Consider the following 18,167-nt stretch of genomic DNA (forward strand, 5'->3'; position numbering starts at 1 on the left):
CTTTCGTGAATTGATTATTGATCTATTAAGCTTAAATTGATTAAAATCGATTAATTGTTTTTTTAAACCCAGCCCTAGCTTACACTAAAGAAAAAATATCCATCCATCTATGTTCTCAATCTGCTGTAACCCTTTGTGGTCACAGGGTTGCTGGAGCCTGTCTCCAAAGGAGGGAAACACCCAGAAAACGGCTTTCCTCTCCTGAGGCGCTGGATGGTTTTTGCTTGAACCTCTTGAGGCCCGCTGACAGTCCTTCTCCATGCTTCAGAGAACTCCTCCCAGGACTGCAACAGCCCGGGCCGCAGCTCGCTTATGGTACATTCACACTGGACACGACAGGTAAGTCAAATTCACTGCTTATAGATAGGACAATTAGTCATTAATTGATTGAAAAATTAAAAACTTGAAGGGAGCGTATCATGAAAGTTCTACTGACGTCAGAACGATACCACCCGCTCCCTCCAGGAAGAATCAGTTCTGATAGCTCCCACACTAACACCAACACTCAAATTCTCCACAGAGCTAGTGATGATCATCCTAAAAAACTGTCATTTTAGATGCAGAATGTCGTATATCTTCCAGTTGTCACCTGTAAATCCCAGCTCAAACAGATGTTACTTTAGATGTGGGGGTCCTTGAACAGCCGTGCAGGACCCGTGTGTTTGTGTTGTGAAGCAGCGTAAAGATGGCTGGGCCCACTAATGGCAGATATATTGTAAGTGTAGCCATCGTTGGAGAAGTTTGGATTATTTTCGTGGGAGAAATGCAGAAACAGAGATTTTTCTGGGATGACATCATGAAGCCACACGCAGCGGCAGGCGGAGCTTCAGGAATCCAGTCGTTTTACTTTTGGGTAGGAAAAAGCTATATATGGATATAGTTCACTCTGAAAGGCTTAAGAAAATCATGTTATGGCGCTTTTGAATAGTAGTAGATGTTGCCCACACTTCAATACAATATAATAAATCTGGCCTTACTAATGAGAAACACAAATTATGTATGCTTTGTATTGGGGGGGGCGGGGGGGGGGTAAAAGAATATAAATACATGCACGAACACACGAACACCTCCCCATACAGTATTTATTCAGATCCGGAAACTGTTCCAGTTCTGTGCTTTTATTGTGGAGGGCCAACCGGAAGACATCTGCCGCTACTGCTAGCATCGACTCGCGGCTCTCCTCTAGAGGATGCGGCGGAGTAGATGGAAGAGGAGGCGGAGGAGGTGAAAGACTGGAAGGCGGAGAAAAGCATGAGCCGGTTGGAGGAGGATGATGCGGATTGCGGTGCTCCAGCGGCAGGTCCTCTCTGCGGGGATGCTTGAGGAAGTGTCGCGACCCTGCGGGGGGAGAACCTGTCTTTTTTTTTTTTACGGTGCCTCAAGTAATCAGTGAAGACGGCTCGGAGACATTGTGAGGACGACTTCTTTTTTATTTTTTGTGACATTTTTAATGTTTTTTGGTGTCGTGTTTAGTTGACACGAGCAGGAGATCAAAGGGAAGTCATCCCTCAGGATTGTGGGTCAGAGCTGCCATCATGGGTTTAGCCGTCATCTTAGCATCCCCCCCGCCTGCTCCTGCAGACTGATGTCAACCTGAGAGGCAGCTCCAAAAAACAGTCGAAAATAATTCAACACAGCAGCTGATTTAAAATGAAAACGTTGACGCTCCAGCCTCCCTGGCTGATAGAGGTGTGTGTATGGACGGCGGTGTGCCTGCTCAGCAGCGGGGAGTCCGCGCCGAGCTCCTCGGGCCTGTCGCCCGCCATCCGCGTGCCACTGCGGCAGGGCGCTGGCGGTGAGCCGCCGCTGCCGCCGGACGCCTCCGCGCAGGCAGGAAGAAGCGGCGAAGGAGGAGGAGGAGGAGGAGGAGGAGGGAGGAGATACCCGGCGAGGAGGCGAAGGGGAGCGGCCCCGGGCGGCATCAGCTTCGTGGACATGATTGACAACCTCCGTGGGAAGTCCGGACAGGGTTACTACGTGGAGATGGCCGTGGGCTCTCCTCCGCAGAAGGTAGGTACTAGCCAAAACCACAGTCACGTGACTCGGGAGTGATATGATTATGATATGTGGGTGGGTGCGCGCGCACCTAAGACAGTGCTGTCTTTTAGTTCCATCAAGGTTAGCAAATAATGAGGGTCAGCTGCTGGCATAGGCTGGCACGCGGAGGGTCAGAGAGAAGAAGGAAGCCATTGAGTCTGAAAGAGACAAGAAACCCACGGAACAAATCAATGATGTCTACATTTAAAAATTAATACTTTAATCGAATATTGTTTCATTTTTCAATATATTTTTTTCCAAACTGAATTTACTTTTGTTATGAATCCCCTATTATACTGATTTACATCCAATAAAAGTTGAACTTTTTGTACTAAAAAAGTAACAAAAATATATAAATATATGTATTAGGGCCGGGAATCAATACAAAAATAACTAATTAATCGGAAAAATTAATTGCGATTAATCGCCACAATTTTTTTTGTCTCAGTCTTTGCTGACCACAATATGAAATCACACACGAAACTATATTTACAACATTTATTTTTAATTAGTACTGTGAATCGATTAAAAAAATCTGATTGATCGTACTTCTGTGTTGTGATTAATCACGAAACATTGTGATTAATCACGATTAATCACAATGTTTCACCAGGTAACATTTATTTGTACAATATGGCACCGGATAATGGATCAAATAGCCCGCTTTTTGTGAAAAAGTGATCAAAACCACAAAAAATAGTAATTGATTGAATATTTATTTATTTTGTATGTGACCATGGTATAAGCGAGATAATATCCAACGAAATCACGCAGTGAAAACATGAACCACTGAGTAACAGTGATAGTGTATTTTAGATTAATTTGCGTTGATACATATTAACGTGTTAATATTTTTGATTAGTTGCGTGCGTTAAAGCGTTAATGTTAACAGCCCTATTGAAAGTGAAAAATAAATTGCTTTCAAGGTAAATCCATTCATGACTTTCACAAATCAATATTGCATTTTCAAAGCAAAGATCAATTGGATTAAAGCTGAAGAGCTATGTGCAGAATGAATGAGGATGAGACGAGCAGATGGGAAGAAAAAAAGAAAAGGGCTCAACTGTGGCAGAAGGAGGCTGTGGGAGTTTTCAGGAAACAAAAGAAATGAGAGGGATGAAGCAGGAGCAGAAGTGCTGAGTAAAGGAACCTCTCTGCCCCTGAGTCACTGACACTTCCTGTACACAATCAGAGAGACATCTGAGGGATTCTAGATTCAACAATCAAATCAAAGTGTTTCAAAGAAAGAAGGTTTTGTTTTTGCCAGTATTTGGGCCTTCAATTCTGGTGCTAAGAACACAAAAAATGTGACTGCAAAAATCAATATCAGCATTGTTAGTGGTAAAAAATGTGTATATAATTTAAAAAAACATATATATATATATTTTTTAAAAACGTAGTTCTGAAAGCTTTCTAAAAAAACCCAAAATATAAAATCATGTTTATATTTGTTTTTTCAACTAATAAAAATCTAAAATGACCTGAAACCCTTTCATGCTGTCTGCCACAAGCATCAGTAGGACATATTTTTGTTGCGACAGGAAAACACTTGGATGTCAGGATGCAGCCTTTAGTGTCTGTCTGTGTGCGTTATTGTGTGTGCGCTGAAGAAAGGGCTCAATCCGAAGTTGTCAGCAAATTCTCCTTTCCCGGAGAGGAAGACAGTCCTGCTGACCTGATGACGGATACAATAGAAATGTTGCTTGTTGACCTAAAAGACAGACATAGATCGCGTTTTAAGCTATTCTAAAAGCCTTTCCAGTGGTCTTTTAAATTATGACTATGACAGTTTTATCCAAAATCTACAAACCTGTGTTGTTTTCTCGGACTATAGTTTCTGCAGAGCGGCAGTTTATTAGAAATTCATGTCTAAGTCGTGTGAGGTACCATTAGTGTCACAAATAAGTTATTGTTTCCGTCTGCTACTGATTCACACTTATTTGAATAAAAGAAAATACTGTATTTTTCAGTTTTGCAGATGCCAAAAAATTTTATATATAAGACGTACTTTATTCAAAGTCATACTTTTGGGAGAAATTGATTTAACAAAGTATTTTATTCTGAAAGGCAAATCATAATGGTTAACAATAATAGACTGAATAGATAAGCCCGCTTCACTACGGTTACCACGTTTAGCTTCAGTAAACAGAAGGAATGAAACAAGTGTCTAGGATTTTAGTGCAACGTATGAATCAATGCCAGTTGCACTAAACCTTTATTGCACAAACCAGTAGATTTTTGACAGCCGAAAGTAATACACCTACTGGCCACGCTAAAGCTAACACGATACCGACCGAGCGTTACAGATTCGAAGATGGGCGGGGCTTTTACACTGGAGAAAGATGATGTGAAACTTCTGAAATGACATGGGAGTTACACCAGTTGACCAATCACAAAATTCAACTGTAATACCTCGTTTCAACCTGTAGGGGGCAGCACACAGACTGTTTTAGACCATATTTTAATGAATTAAACAAGTTTATTCTAAATTGTCAAAAATGTGGCAAGAACCAATAGACAAAATTTCAAAGCCCCATTTATAAAGCTGGAAAAAGTTGTTTGGTTACCCTTTAAAGCATAAATAACATGCTAATAAGCCAACTTAGTAACTCTTAAAATCACGTTAAATCACTAAATACATGATTTTTTAGTGTCTGTGTCACTATTGAACAGGTCCGCCATGGCTGGAGCTTCTTGTTCTATTTTGCTGTCAGTAGCAATAACCGATACACTCACCTACAGTGCCCTCTAGTGCTTGTTAGTGGGAAAATAACAAACTTATGAGCCTATTTGTACCGTTATCAATTTTACGCTTAATTTTATTTATATATATCCTCCAAAATCAGTAATTTGCCTCAATAACATGTTCAAAACACTTTTTTTCAGATTGATGCAGAATATTATGTGTGTTAGAGAAAGAAAGCACTGAGGTGAACACCAAAGTCAGGATTTATTCTGAGCTGACAGGCTTGGCCCTTGAGACAGTAGCACTTGTGTGGGTATTTTAAGAGACAATCCATTATTGAACAGCTTGCTGTGGCTCAGTGGCTGCCTGCCTGTCTGTCTGTCTTTGTCCGTCCATCCTCACAGCTAATGTCCTGAGCCTCTTTATATCTGCCAGTCACATGTGATCTCATTTAACGGCGCAGAGTCTGAGAGGTGCAGGGCAGAAACGTTCGCTTTCCCATTGATGGCTGCGTGCTCCATTCACAGATTTACTGACTGTTTTGACTGGAAATATGATACTCAGAGATGCAGATGCAGCAGAAGGGGGGGAGAGAAGGACATCAAGGTTAAAGGGGGGTGTGGCACTGCAAGAGACGAGAAACTGATACAGTACGCGTCTGACATTAACAGATGGACGTGTTTACAAATTTGTAAACTTGGTTAAATGATCAGAATGTATATTTCTGAAAATATGATATTTTCAGAGTCCCACTCCAGTCATTTGTTGGATACAGTTTTTAGACAATTTTAAAAAAATTGTGCCGTTTTCTTAGACAGTTTCTACAGAGCAGCAGGAGTTCATTAGAAATTCACCTCTGAGTTGAGGGCAGGACTGTTACCCCGTCACCCATCTGTTTACGCTCTCCTGCTAGCTTACTGCTCCAGCCTAACTTTTGTGGTACAACAAAAGTGGCAGCAATATCAGAACCATCCAGCTGTCCGGTTCTGATCCAGATTCCTGCTCAGATAAGGAAAACAAAGACGTTCATGGATCTATTTGTCTGCAACAGGATGCATCAGAACGGAGCAGAGCACAGAGCTTTTATTGTCTACGTCACAAATAGGATATTTTTCAAACTGCATTGTTTTGTCTGCTCCTGATTCACAAAGATTTGAAAAAAGAAAAACTCAGAAGTGCAGTTTTAATCTTACATTTTTTTAAATAAAAGTCCTTCATCAGAAAATGCTACAAGAAACACCAAAAATCAGTGGTGTACGTCAGGGCCTGCAAAGCCTTCAGCAAAGGCCTAAATAATCTGAAAAGAAATATTTAAATCACAGATATATATTTGTCCAAAATATATTTTAGATCTTTCCGACTGTTCTGTCAGATTCTCTCACAGCCCGACACCCCGGCTGGGCTGCTGTCAGACTGATTTTCACATGAAAGTTTCTAACCAATCAGATTTGAGACCTCACTTGTTGCTAGGTTCATGAAAGTCTGCCTTGCGTTCATACATTCAGTCATTTCCAGTTTTGTGGCGGCTGATTAAATCATGGCCATATAAGGATTAAGCATGTTGACATTGATTCAACCAATTTGAGTTCAAGTTTCTGTAGCTTCAGAATGTAGGATGGATGATGACATATTCGCCTCTGGCTGGATGGTCAAAGGTTGAGCTACCAAAAGCTAACTTCTTCTGTTCTTCAGGTTGTAGCTGCACTTAATTTTTATTTGAATTACTCACTGTTTTGCACTTAACAATAGAAGAAGGAGAGAAGTTGATTTAGTTGCTGATTTACTGTGTAAGCCATTCTCAAGATGGACTTTTGCGGATAAATTGGACAAAAAAAGGCTGAAGCTAGCGAGCCTGTCTGCTGGGAAAAAGATTTGTTCGCCACTCTCAACCTTCCAGCAGTTCTGTCTGGCCAGGTAACAGAGTTTTGTGACAATGTTGAGCGACAAAGGAGCCAGAATGAGAACTTCCACGCCGCCACTGAACGCACCACACAGCTGCTCTTAACGGCGTGCAGGATTTTGCAGGGAAATCTGTCGCTGATCTCCTGGATTTCTCTCATAGAGTTCCTCTTTAAATAAGTTGTATTTGCTGTAAATTAAAATGCTGTAAATCAAAATGTTTTTTTCAAATTTAGTTGCAAATGGTGCTTTGATGTTTGTTGCAGTGGGAGGAGACTTTACAATATGTGCAATTGTAGTGAATTAAGTCTATTTAAATGATGATGGAATTGCTCCATAAAATAATATTCATACATAACAGGATGGTGTTAAAAACGTAAAAGAGTTCATATGAACGAGGATGGTTTTGGCGGAGGAAGACTGAAGGCTCAGCTCGGAAATGCACGGACCGCCACTGCCAAAACAATCTGAGTGGCTCTGTAAGTATTTCTCAGTATACAGTGATGCGTCTTTTGCTTCTTTTCATTCCAGTTAAACATTCTGGTGGACACAGGAAGCAGCAACTTTGCAGTTGGAGCAGCTGCTCACCCGTTCCTGCGCAGATACTACCACCGCTCTCTGTGAGTGCAGGCTAGGTCCTGGCATGCAGCAAATCTTTACAAAACTGGAAAGAAAAGGTGGTCCATGAAGGTTTCCCTCCCCTGGTGCGTTCACAGCTCCAGTTCCTACCGCGACATGGGCCGGAACGTCTACGTTCCGTACACTCAAGGCCGCTGGGAAGGCGAGCTGGGCACCGACTTGGTGTCTGTGCCGCACGGCCCCAACGCCACGCTGCGGGCCAACATCGCCGCCATCACCCAGTCGGAGCGCTTCTTCATCAACGGCTCAAACTGGGAGGGGATCCTGGGCCTGGCCTACGCCGACATCGCCCGGGTGAGTCCATCCTCTCCACCATCAGTTATGTGTTAGTTAAAGCTGTCGAAGGATCTTTATCCAAAAGTTTCAGATCACTTTAAGACTCATTTCAAACTCTAAGATTTAGTTAAAAATGTTCCAAAAAAGTTGAAAAAACAAATGTCTAAAGCCCTTATTAATTTACTAATTGTTTTCAATATTAGAAAAAAAAGTTAAAATAAAACAAATAATATTAGCATGAGAGATTCTAGTAGAGAAACCTGCAAAATCTTACACTAAAACCAACACTACAGAGTGACAACACAGGAGACAGTGACAAAACTCAACTGCACTCAGCAGAAGTGATTACAATGAAGAAAATGAATGCACTTGGTTGTTGGGTTAAGTGTCTTATAGAACGACTGCTTGCAAATGTGCTGCTACTCTGAAATTCATTCCAGTGGTTTGAGCCACAAACTGTTGTTGGTCCGAGCACTGACCCTGTGGTGGTCAGAGGTCAAAGAAGCTGAATTCTGACCGCCGCAGGGTCAGTGTGTGTGTGTGTGTGTGGGGGGGGGGTCAGCAGCAGGAAGTACCATCAGTCCAATCGAGGTGTCGTACGCCCAGCAGATAGAAGACCTGAAATCTGTCACAGGGAAAACACGGCAATGTGACAGATATTAACCACACTGATCTTTGAGATGAAAGTCTTTTTCTGAAGAAGGTTCTTTGAATGTTTACACCCTGCAGAACCCAAGAAACTATTTCCTTCTGGGTTAACAATAATCTGACATTTTTTTCATTTTAGTGGCCAAAAAATAGAATGATAATATAAATGAAATGAAAAACCGTCCCTGTGGGTCCTCCGGGGTTTTGGCGTGTGAACTGTAGGCTTTAGCTGTCAGTCCAAAATGAAAATGATCCAAATTCAAAGTCTTAGTTTCCCCACATAAATAGAACTGGATGAATAAATAAAGGTTTCTTTCTAATGGCAAATGTCCATTTGATTTGATTCAGTTAGACGGATCAGTCTGGTTGGATTGTTAGAAACGTAAATCAATTCATTGATTAAAGACTCACTCCAGTGAACATTGTGTTTTTTACATGTTCTTGTTGCATTTTTCTGATAATGGAGGACATATATGAAATCATTGAATATTAAAATGTATTCAGATCATGTTGGATCAGAGAGGGAAAGTAACAACTAGAGCTGTGGATCGAATCATATGAATGAATGAATGAATAAATAAGTTCAGCAGTACATAAACAGCATAAAAATCTCTGTTGTTTTAGGTTATTTAACTACAATACCTGAAAATGTTCTCCACAGTTTCTCCATCCACACTCAACGTTCTAAGCATCATAAATTGGTGCAAATCTGGTATAGAAAGTCATTTTTCTCCACTTCAGAATCCATTAGAGTTTCATTAATTGTGTCAACTGTTGAAGAGTTATGAACCAAAAGAATGTAAAACTGGAGCTAAAGCTCGGGCTTTAAGGCTAATTCATATTTTTCACAAGTTCTGTCAGTGAGCAGAACCTCAGTCTTATGTTTGGAATGGAGAAAAAGTTCTTGCTAGTTTTACTTTGAAGACTGGAAGCTTCACGAGGATTTGTTTGCTTTTAGTGACAGTAGCGCTGCTCATTTGGTTTTGTTTTAGTTCATGAATTAAAATCCAACATTATTCTGCGTTTCAGAGCGTAAATACATCGCCCCCAGATTATATTTTATTACACTCTTCTATATTCATAAACATCATGAATCAGCGATCTTGGACGTCGCGAATATTCATTTTCGGGAGCAGATCGCGAGTATCCGAGCACCTGGATACTCGTTACAGCCCTAGTAGCGACTGTCACGGTTGGGTCAAAGTCTCTCTGCTCCATTCTGATACATCCACTTACAGACAATAGATCCATGAACGTCTTTCCTCGTCTGAGCTCTACACTGTACGTCTGGATATCTGAAACCGCTCGCTAACGGATCGCTGTGGGCGACGGTTAGGCACACATGCTTACCGCAGATTGCCCCCACCCTCTCCTGTTAAATCTCTGGTTGTTTTTTTCTGTTTTAATGATCTGAACTGAGACTCTAAAGCCAAAAACTATCCGAACTGTGCGTTTTGTGAGCCGTTGCACTCCTATTAGCTTGGGCTTGTTAGGGGCTACAAGCTAGCAGGAGAGAGTGTAAACAAAGGAATGCTGGGAAATTAGTGCAGCTATCTTCAGTAGCCCCGCCCACAAACCAGAAGTGTATTTATTTTCTGCAGAAAATCCGTCTTAAGAAACGACTCAGGCTTTTTGATTGGACTGTATAATTACTAGACCACTGGGAACAGTGATAAAAGTATAGTTTGAGTAAATCGATAAACGGTTCCACCCCTGACTTACATAAACCGGTCTTTGTGATCTCTCGTCTTCCAGCCGGATGAGACGCTGGAGCCTTTCTTTGACTCTTTGGTCCGTCAGACGTCTGTCCCCAACCTCTTCTCGCTGCAGCTGTGTGGCGCCGGCTACACCCAGAACTACTCCACGGGCAGCTCCACCGTGGGCGGCAGCATGGTAGCACAACCACCAAGACTTGGTAACATTCCTCGTGTTCATCCTCCATATAAGACCTCTTCTTCTGGTTAGATCATCGGAGGAGTGGACTCCTCGCTTTACGTGGGAGACATCTGGTACACTCCGATCCGCAGGGAGTGGTATTATGAGGTTATAATCGTGCGCATTGAAGTGAACGGGCAGGACCTCAACATGGACTGTAAAGAGGTAAGTAATGAATCACCGTCGAGTGTTTCCTGTCGTGATCACAGAATTTGTCACTGCTGAACCGTCTCCTGCAGTACAACTACGACAAGAGCATCGTGGACAGCGGCACCACCAACCTGCGCCTACCGAGGAAAGTCTTCCAGGCTGCAGTCAAAGCGATCGAGGCGGCCTCTTCGGTGAGGAGACGCATGTACCGGACGAGCAGGAGCCATCTGACACCAGGCTGGAGCTGGGAGAAATGAACAGTTCCTCTGACCTTGCTTTGCAGACGGAGCAGTTTCCCTCTGGGTTCTGGTTGGGGGAGCAGCTGGTGTGTTGGCAGGCCGGCACGACGCCCTGGCACATCTTCCCCGTCATCTCCCTGTACTTGATGAGCGAAAACCGCAACCAGTCCTTCAGAATATCCATCCTGCCGCAGGTAATTACAGCAGAGCGTTCCTAAGCTGAATGCAGCGTCCACTTCACAACCACGATTCACACATGAAATCACTCGGTAAAAACTAACCATCCATGGTGCTTTTTAGATGTGTTACATCATAATATCACTAAATGGTAATTAATTAAGTTTTATTTCCACCTCAGATTTATTTGCAAACAATATTGAATCTAAAAAAAAACAGAAAATGTTCTACATTATTTTTCATTTATTTAAAAGATCTTGAGCTAATATTTGTGAATCTTCTGACAGTGTCCTGAATTGAAATGCACGTGTTGGACTCTGACTGCCCCCTAGTGGACAGCCTAGAAATGACTTCATAGTTGACACATGGCAGTCGACTCGGTTTGTGTTTCTGAGAAACTTCATTAGATGCAAACATGTTCTAAAATGAGAACATGTGTCAAAATATGCCTTTAAGACATTTTCTATCAAGAACTACAATTAAATACAATCAGATTTTGCGCAGAATCGGTCAATGAACTAGGGATGTAACAATTCAGTCAAGCCACGATTCTATTCGCAGTTTTAAAGTCACGATCTTGAATTTTTCTATTTTTTTTCCCCCCAACACAATGAATTAAAGGTATTTTAAGGCCAAGTATGTTTTTTCTTTGTCCCTTACATCAAACTCTCTGTTTCCAGAGACCGTGTTCTGTCTAGAGAAATAAACTAATCAAACACATTTCTAAAAATCTTCAATAATAAAAGTCATGTATAATAATAAACTCTTCAAGAGCACCAAGATCAAAAATGTTCAAAAACTTTTCCCTCACAAATGTTTTTTGAAGAAATGTAAAATAATAATATCAGATATTATTAAAATACACTTTATTAATGCATATTTTAAACAAAAAATATAATCAAAACATAGGATTTCTGTTTTCTAGGAGAAAACTTTAAAAAGGAACCCTGAATGTTTTTTTTAAGTAATAGAACTTTCAGTACCTTTGGAGACCAAATAGCCTTTTAATTTTCTTCACAGATCTGGTCTAGCCCTCTTTTTATTTTAGTCTGGTGCTTCTTGGTCTTCTTTCTATTGTTGTCTTTGTTTCTGCAGCAATACCTGCGGCCGGTGGAGGATGTGGCTTCCGCTCAGGAGGACTGCTATAAATTTGCGGTGTCTCAGTCCAGCACCGGCACAGTGATGGGAGCCGTCATCATGGAGGGCTTCTACGTCGTCTTCGACCGCGAGAAGAAGCGCATCGGCTTCGCTGTCAGCACCTGCCACGGTGAGGAGGACGCTCTGCGCCTCACGGACCCACTCTGATCATCGTTTGGTGTATTTCCAAAGCATTCCCAGTGCCATCAATAAATTAGAAATTCACCTATGAATAGCTTGGGTGAGAAATGGGTAAATCTGTACGGTAAATGTAGGTTGTCCTCGGGAACCTCTAAGATACTAGACCACTATGGAGTGATATTTGTGCCACCATACTGCAAGCAAAAGTCCTAGTTTTGAGATCAAAATTTTCTAAGTTGCAAACAAAATGTTAAGTGTTGCAAATAAAATATTTAATATTTGATTTTAAAACTTTTTTGTGTTTGCAAACTTTTTTTTGCTTGAAAAAAATATTTTTGCGTTTGCAAACTTTTTTTTTTGTTAAAATTTGAACAAACATTTTTAGATGCGTAGTGCCTCATCTCACTTTTATCCTATCTTTGGCTTTTCTGTCAGTTATGTTTGTGCCACCCCAGACAGCATGCTGATTGGTCTAGATTCTATCCAATCAGGTGTCTCGGCCTTGCAGCGCCTTCTAAGGGGACCAAAGCAGAGTTTAGACTTTCTATCGCCGCTGTTCGGTCAGAATTCTTCCATCTTCAACCATTCCGGCCCGTTTCTCTTTGAGCAGAACTCAGGAGGAGCAAAAAAGCTCAACTATACAACAGAGTTCTGGATTTATTCATGTTAGTGTAGCTATCAACATGTTTAAAATGTCTGCAGCAGAAAGAAAGGTCTCAGCTTCGTCTCCGTCCAGCCGGACATTACTTTACTATTATGACTTGTATGAAGGAGCTCTAGTTTTTGAATGAATAAAACATTGAAAAATTAAGAGAAAGTTGAATGGTCCTCAAGCACGACAACGTGATGTAGAGACACCTGATTGGATAGAATTTAGACCAATCAGCAGGCTGTTGGGGTGGCACAAAAGTAACGCTGACAGAAGAAGTTTCAAAATCCAAGATGGCGTGAAAGTGAGATGTGGCACTACGCATCTAAAAATGTTTGTTCGCAATTTTTTTTAACAAAAAAGAAATTGGACTCACAAAAAAAAGTTTTTCAAAGCAAATATTCAATATTTTATTTGCAACACTTAACATTTTGTTTGCAACTTAGAAAATGTTGATCTCAAAACTGTGACTTTTGCTTGCCATATTGTGGCACAAATATCACTCCATAGACAACCTGGTGACTCCGGGGGGCAAAACTTTCTCTGCTCATATTTTCCTATGGGTGTGTTGCGTGCGTCAGGATGTAGTGAACACATAAGATACACGTGAGGGTAAGTAAGGGGGAAGTAGGTGAGATGAGGGCGTGTCCTACAGATGTTTTCATCATGATCTTTTTCATCCCTCCCCCGAACCCTGGACACTATGCAGTAAATTATATACAGTCAGTTGTTCCTCCTGTGCAGCTGTTAGAAATGAGACAGAGGACCTCATGTTGGCGTCCCACGAGAATCTTACGAGCATGTTACTATCACGTGCACACCCTGTGATACGTGCGGTCCAACACATTCTCAGCCCTAAGTCGTCACATATTGTCATTTGGTAAAGAACCCCTACAAGTCAAAAAATGATGTTTTGGTTGTCCCCAACTCGTTGTTTGTTGACGTGCAGGCTGTTTGTAAAGTCAAGGGTTCACAAGCCTCAGGACGCGGTAGTGGATGTGGTACCGGACGTGCTACCAGACGCGGTACTGAATGCGGTACTGGACGCGGACTGGTCCTCAGGAGTCATTCAATCCCGGCATCCAAACCTGTTATTGGTACCCCAACCCATATCACCAGACGTGGCACCGGATTTGGTACCAGACACAGTGCAGGACGCGGACTGATTCTCGGGAGTTGTCTAGTGCTGGTACCCAAACCTGAAATGAGTACCCTAACCCTAATCCGGAACTGGACATAGTACCAGATTTGGTACCAGATGTGGTACTGGACGCCGACTGGTCCTCAGGAGTCATCCAGTACCGGTGCCTGAACCCAGTATCAGTACCCTAACCCATCACCGCACACAATACCAGATTGGTAAACACCGCGCACCCCTCCTCTCCCCCACCTAGCTAAGACAGGGTCAGGTACGGAGGGGTGTTGCACCGGCCAAAGTTATTGATGACTTCAAACGTCTCCTTCAGAATCTGCTGGAATAACGTTTATCATGTTAACCATTAAAACAATACATTAAATGAAAGAACACAAACACTGGAGCTAAAATGTAAGGGTTAAATGGACCTGCCTCTGTTAACAACTCCATTTTTGTTGTGCTGTGGCTCCTCCCCCTGCCCCCTTCAATGGCGTTTGTCTGTCGGCAGTGCACGATGAGTTCCGCACCGCCTCTGTGGAGGGCCCGTTTCACGGCATCGACCTGGAAGACTGCGGCTACAACATCCCACAGACGGACGAGTCCACTCTGATGACCATCGCCTACATCATGGCCGGGATCTGTGCTCTGTTCATGCTGCCACTATGTCTGATGGTGTGCCAGTGGCGCTTCGCCCGCTGCCTCCACCCGCATGGTGACTTTGCAGACGACATATCACTCCTAAAATGAAAGAATGGACTCGTGGGAAGTGTATTCCACGGCTGACCTGACGTTTGCCAGAAGAGTCGTAATGAACTGGAGGCACCAGCGCAACCCCAGGTGCTGCAGTCAGCATCATCTTTGCCTGTTTTCAGCTACCTATGCAGACCAGCTTGACTAAACATGAGCTAAAAGGCAAAAAACAAACTTTTTTATTTTATTTTATTAGTGTAAAGTGAATCCTTAAAGTGCTGTTGTTTTAAGAAACAAGTCATGTCATTTCTCACAGCTTCTCTGGATTTGTTGACGTTGGTTTGCAGAATCCTGGGCAGCAGGATGGAGAGTTTCAGGATTTTGACCCAAATATGAAAACAAAAGAGTTGAAGTGGTTATTGTGTTGGTTTGAACACATGAATGTGGTTGTGTATGTCTTCTCTTTGCGGCTTTTGACTGAGTTAAGCAAGTTGCTCGAGCATGCCTGTATGTGCACAGCTGTACTTTACTGTAACCGAAGAGCAGAACGTTTTGACGTTAATCCAGAAAGTTAATCCAAATCTATTTAACAGCGTATGCTTGACAAGGAATCCCGACATTCAGATCTGCTCTGTTTGTTCCTCCTGCTCCGCTTACATGAAAGCTGAACTGTTGTATATAAACTATGTGCATTCCAGGCGTCCTCTTTGCACATTCACAGAACACATATCTTTGCAAGCGACTGGTGAACTGCTTTTATGTGGTTCGATGACTTAATAGGGCTTTTTTCTCCACTGTCTGGCACTAACCCTTCACACCTTTTAACAGGGACAGCAGAGGAAAGCAGCCCCGTTGTACACTAAAGAACAAATATATATATCTGTCTGTGAGGGACAGTTTGTGTCGTCTCTGAAAAAGCTGTAAATAGATCAACTCTGATATTTATCTGTCAGATACTGGCAGCCTGAGGAACCAATAAAAGGCTTATTGTAACTATAATGTTGTTATCTTTTCTCTAGTTAAGCAGAAAATGTTGCTCTTTGGAATAAACAGTGGGAAAAAAAAACAAATTTTAGTGTTTAATGGGGTTTTATCTGATGTTGAACCCCTATTTCTGAGTTAGTTCTCTTGTGTTGAAGTTCACCAGTTAATGGAGAAATGAGGCAAAGTGACAATCCGACTGTGAAAGATTGGGAACCCTCTGGAAACCCTCCTTCAGTCTGACAAGGATAGCTAAATCCTTTCAGTGCAAGTAAAGTTCTGGTCCATCCTGTCATAACAGCCCAAAATGAAAACTTGAGGGTTTTTCCCGTTTTGTGACTAAAATAATTTCCAACATCAGTCCAGAATATATTTGTATACATGCAATTCACAAATAAACAACAAATTATTTCCTCTTGTGATTCTGAAAATGTGCATGACTGGTCCACATCCAGAATAAATCGTCCCCAAAGGGTTTCAACATGACATATACGACGTAAATGTTAAATTAGATTTCTTTTATTTTGTTATCTGAACAGTATTTATTTCCAATGAGCCAAATTTCACCCCAATTTATATCCATGAGTTTTGAGTCCTGGTAAAATCTCACTCCAGGTAGAGTATTGTGTAAAAGATTTTTTATTTGTTTATAGAAAGTGATACAATATAAATATTCAGCTAATCCAAAAAAGAGTAATTTTGCTAAATGGGTAACTATTTTAATTTATTTTAAAGAGTTGTAATAGTTTTTGTTGAAATTGCATCAAATACAAATTAAGTTTATCAATTAGTTTCTAGGAAAGCAGGGCTTGTTTATAGAAATCTGAAAGTTTAGTGGATATTTTTTCAATTTTATAATCACATTTGAACAGATTCGTCTCGTCAAAATCTAGTTAGAGAAAGTGTTCCAAATGTTGTCTTCTCCTTTTAGCAGTTTAAGAATTTTACTTTGAAAGAATGGGCTACAAAGGTTAGTACCTATATACTTCCATGCTTTTTTGATATTCTGCAAAGCAGTCTTTCTTAAATAGTTATTATTTTTTCTTCAGATAAAATTAAACATTATTTTGTGATTAAAAGGAAATTAAATTGATCAATTTTCACAGTAGGAATAATCCATCTAATTTGTTATTGTTACTGTTTTTGTTCTGTATTTTTCCCCAATAAACTTTATATAAAACTTGATATAAACTTGTTTTCATTTTACAGAGGTTCACATTCAATTATGCAATAAATAAACAAATGTAAATATCGACTCCAAACCCTTTTTTTGATTATTTGGACATTAGTGGTATAAACCTCATGATTCCGTTGAAACAATACTTAGAATTATTTTATTATTATTATCATTTTTAGTGAAAAATATTGCAGATGTGACATATATTATTTCTCCTGCTGGATTATTACTAGAAAAAGAAATGACTGAATTAGACATCTTTCTACAGAAAATGTTTATTCAGAAAATGGGCGGGGCTGTAACACATTACTCACAATGTCTCTTTGTGTTTAATCAGGAAATTTATAGTGGAAATGAATCTGAGAGAGTTTTACTCTTTTGTTGCTCTTTACTAGTTATGGATTACTTTGGTAAGGAGGTAACGGAGCAGCTGATTGTCTTAAGAAAATGATTTTTAACTACAGAAAAAACGAACCACTTTCTGCTTTAGTCCTTGTTCTATTTACTAGCATCTTTAGTTTTTCGATACCTTTTTTAATAACTCTGTATAAAGTAGCGACAAACTGGGACCAAAGTGTATTCCTGTGCTCTTGTGTCTGTTTATGACAGAAAATCCATCTGGTTAGTATTAACGTATCCTCTCCAGGGGGTTGTATGATCCTAAAAACATGACAGGAAGGTGTGATGGGTGTGTTCTCGCTCAGGTGCTCAAGGTGTCACTCAGGTGTGAAAATGTAGGAGAATCTGCTCTCTGGAGCTATTTGTACCCATTGATCTTACTTGTTTTTGAGTAGTTTTTTGTACAGAGGGCTTGACCCGAGGATGTAAACAAAAGCAAAATAATATTAATGTATGTAAATAAAAGTTAGTGATAATCTTTAACATAATAATATTTATAAATGTCCTATTTTGAATGAGGTATTCTAACATAAGTAGTTCATTACAGTTTTTGCACTATAAAATAAAGTTGCATTTTTACAGTAATTGTTTATTTAACATTGAAAAGTGTAGTTTTTACATTTTTAATTGGGACAGTTGTGTGTTTGCTTATTTTGTGAAGGAATGGGCGATTTATCTGTGCTGATATTTGCACAATTTGAGTTGATCTCAGTGTGATATCAGTGTGATATTGTTCTGTTTGCAGATGGACTTTATTTTTAAAATGTGTACTTGTTTCTAGAAGATCCCTGGCACTGGGAAGCTTATGTCTACAGTCATAGTCGGTAATTGTTTTCTAAGTATATTTTCCTTTTAGTAGGGAGACATGTTGTTCTTAATAGATCTCTGGCAATGAGAAGCTTATGGTTTACAGTTATGTCTAATAGACGATGAATGGTCACAATATTTTCAAAGGTTTAAAGTGATACTGGTTCCTATGAGATCCCATGCTGAATATTAAAAAAGTCAAGTGTAATGTGATTGTGCAGTAAAAGAAAAGTTGTGTATTTCTAATAAAGAAATGACAAGGAAATCTAAACTTTGTGTTATTGTAGAGAGCAAGGGTGTGAAACTCAAGAGGGACAAAAAAAGATAAACATTTAAAAGAACATTCTAAAACTAAACTTTTAAAA

The 18,167-nt window shown here is 40.6% G+C and overlaps 1 protein-coding gene across 1 annotated transcript; it reads left to right on the forward strand.

Annotated features, from left to right (window-relative positions):
* Positions 1-1,098: 1,098 nt before the first annotated feature.
* On the forward strand, positions 1,099-15,837 carry bace1 (beta-secretase 1). The gene is made up of 9 exons (XM_024258175.2): positions 1,099-2,010; positions 7,154-7,242; positions 7,339-7,555; positions 9,941-10,078; positions 10,151-10,285; positions 10,360-10,461; positions 10,554-10,703; positions 11,782-11,953; positions 14,257-15,837. The coding sequence occupies exons 1-9, from the start codon at positions 1,651-1,653 to the stop codon at positions 14,493-14,495; spliced, it is 1,602 nt and encodes a 533-aa protein (XP_024113943.1). The 5' UTR covers positions 1,099-1,650; the 3' UTR covers positions 14,496-15,837.
* The last annotated feature ends 2,330 nt before the right edge of the window (positions 15,838-18,167 follow it).

This window comes from Oryzias melastigma, linkage group LG13 (genome assembly GCF_002922805.2).
Source record: "Oryzias melastigma strain HK-1 linkage group LG13, ASM292280v2, whole genome shotgun sequence".
Lineage (NCBI taxonomy): Eukaryota > Metazoa > Chordata > Actinopteri > Beloniformes > Adrianichthyidae > Oryzias > Oryzias melastigma.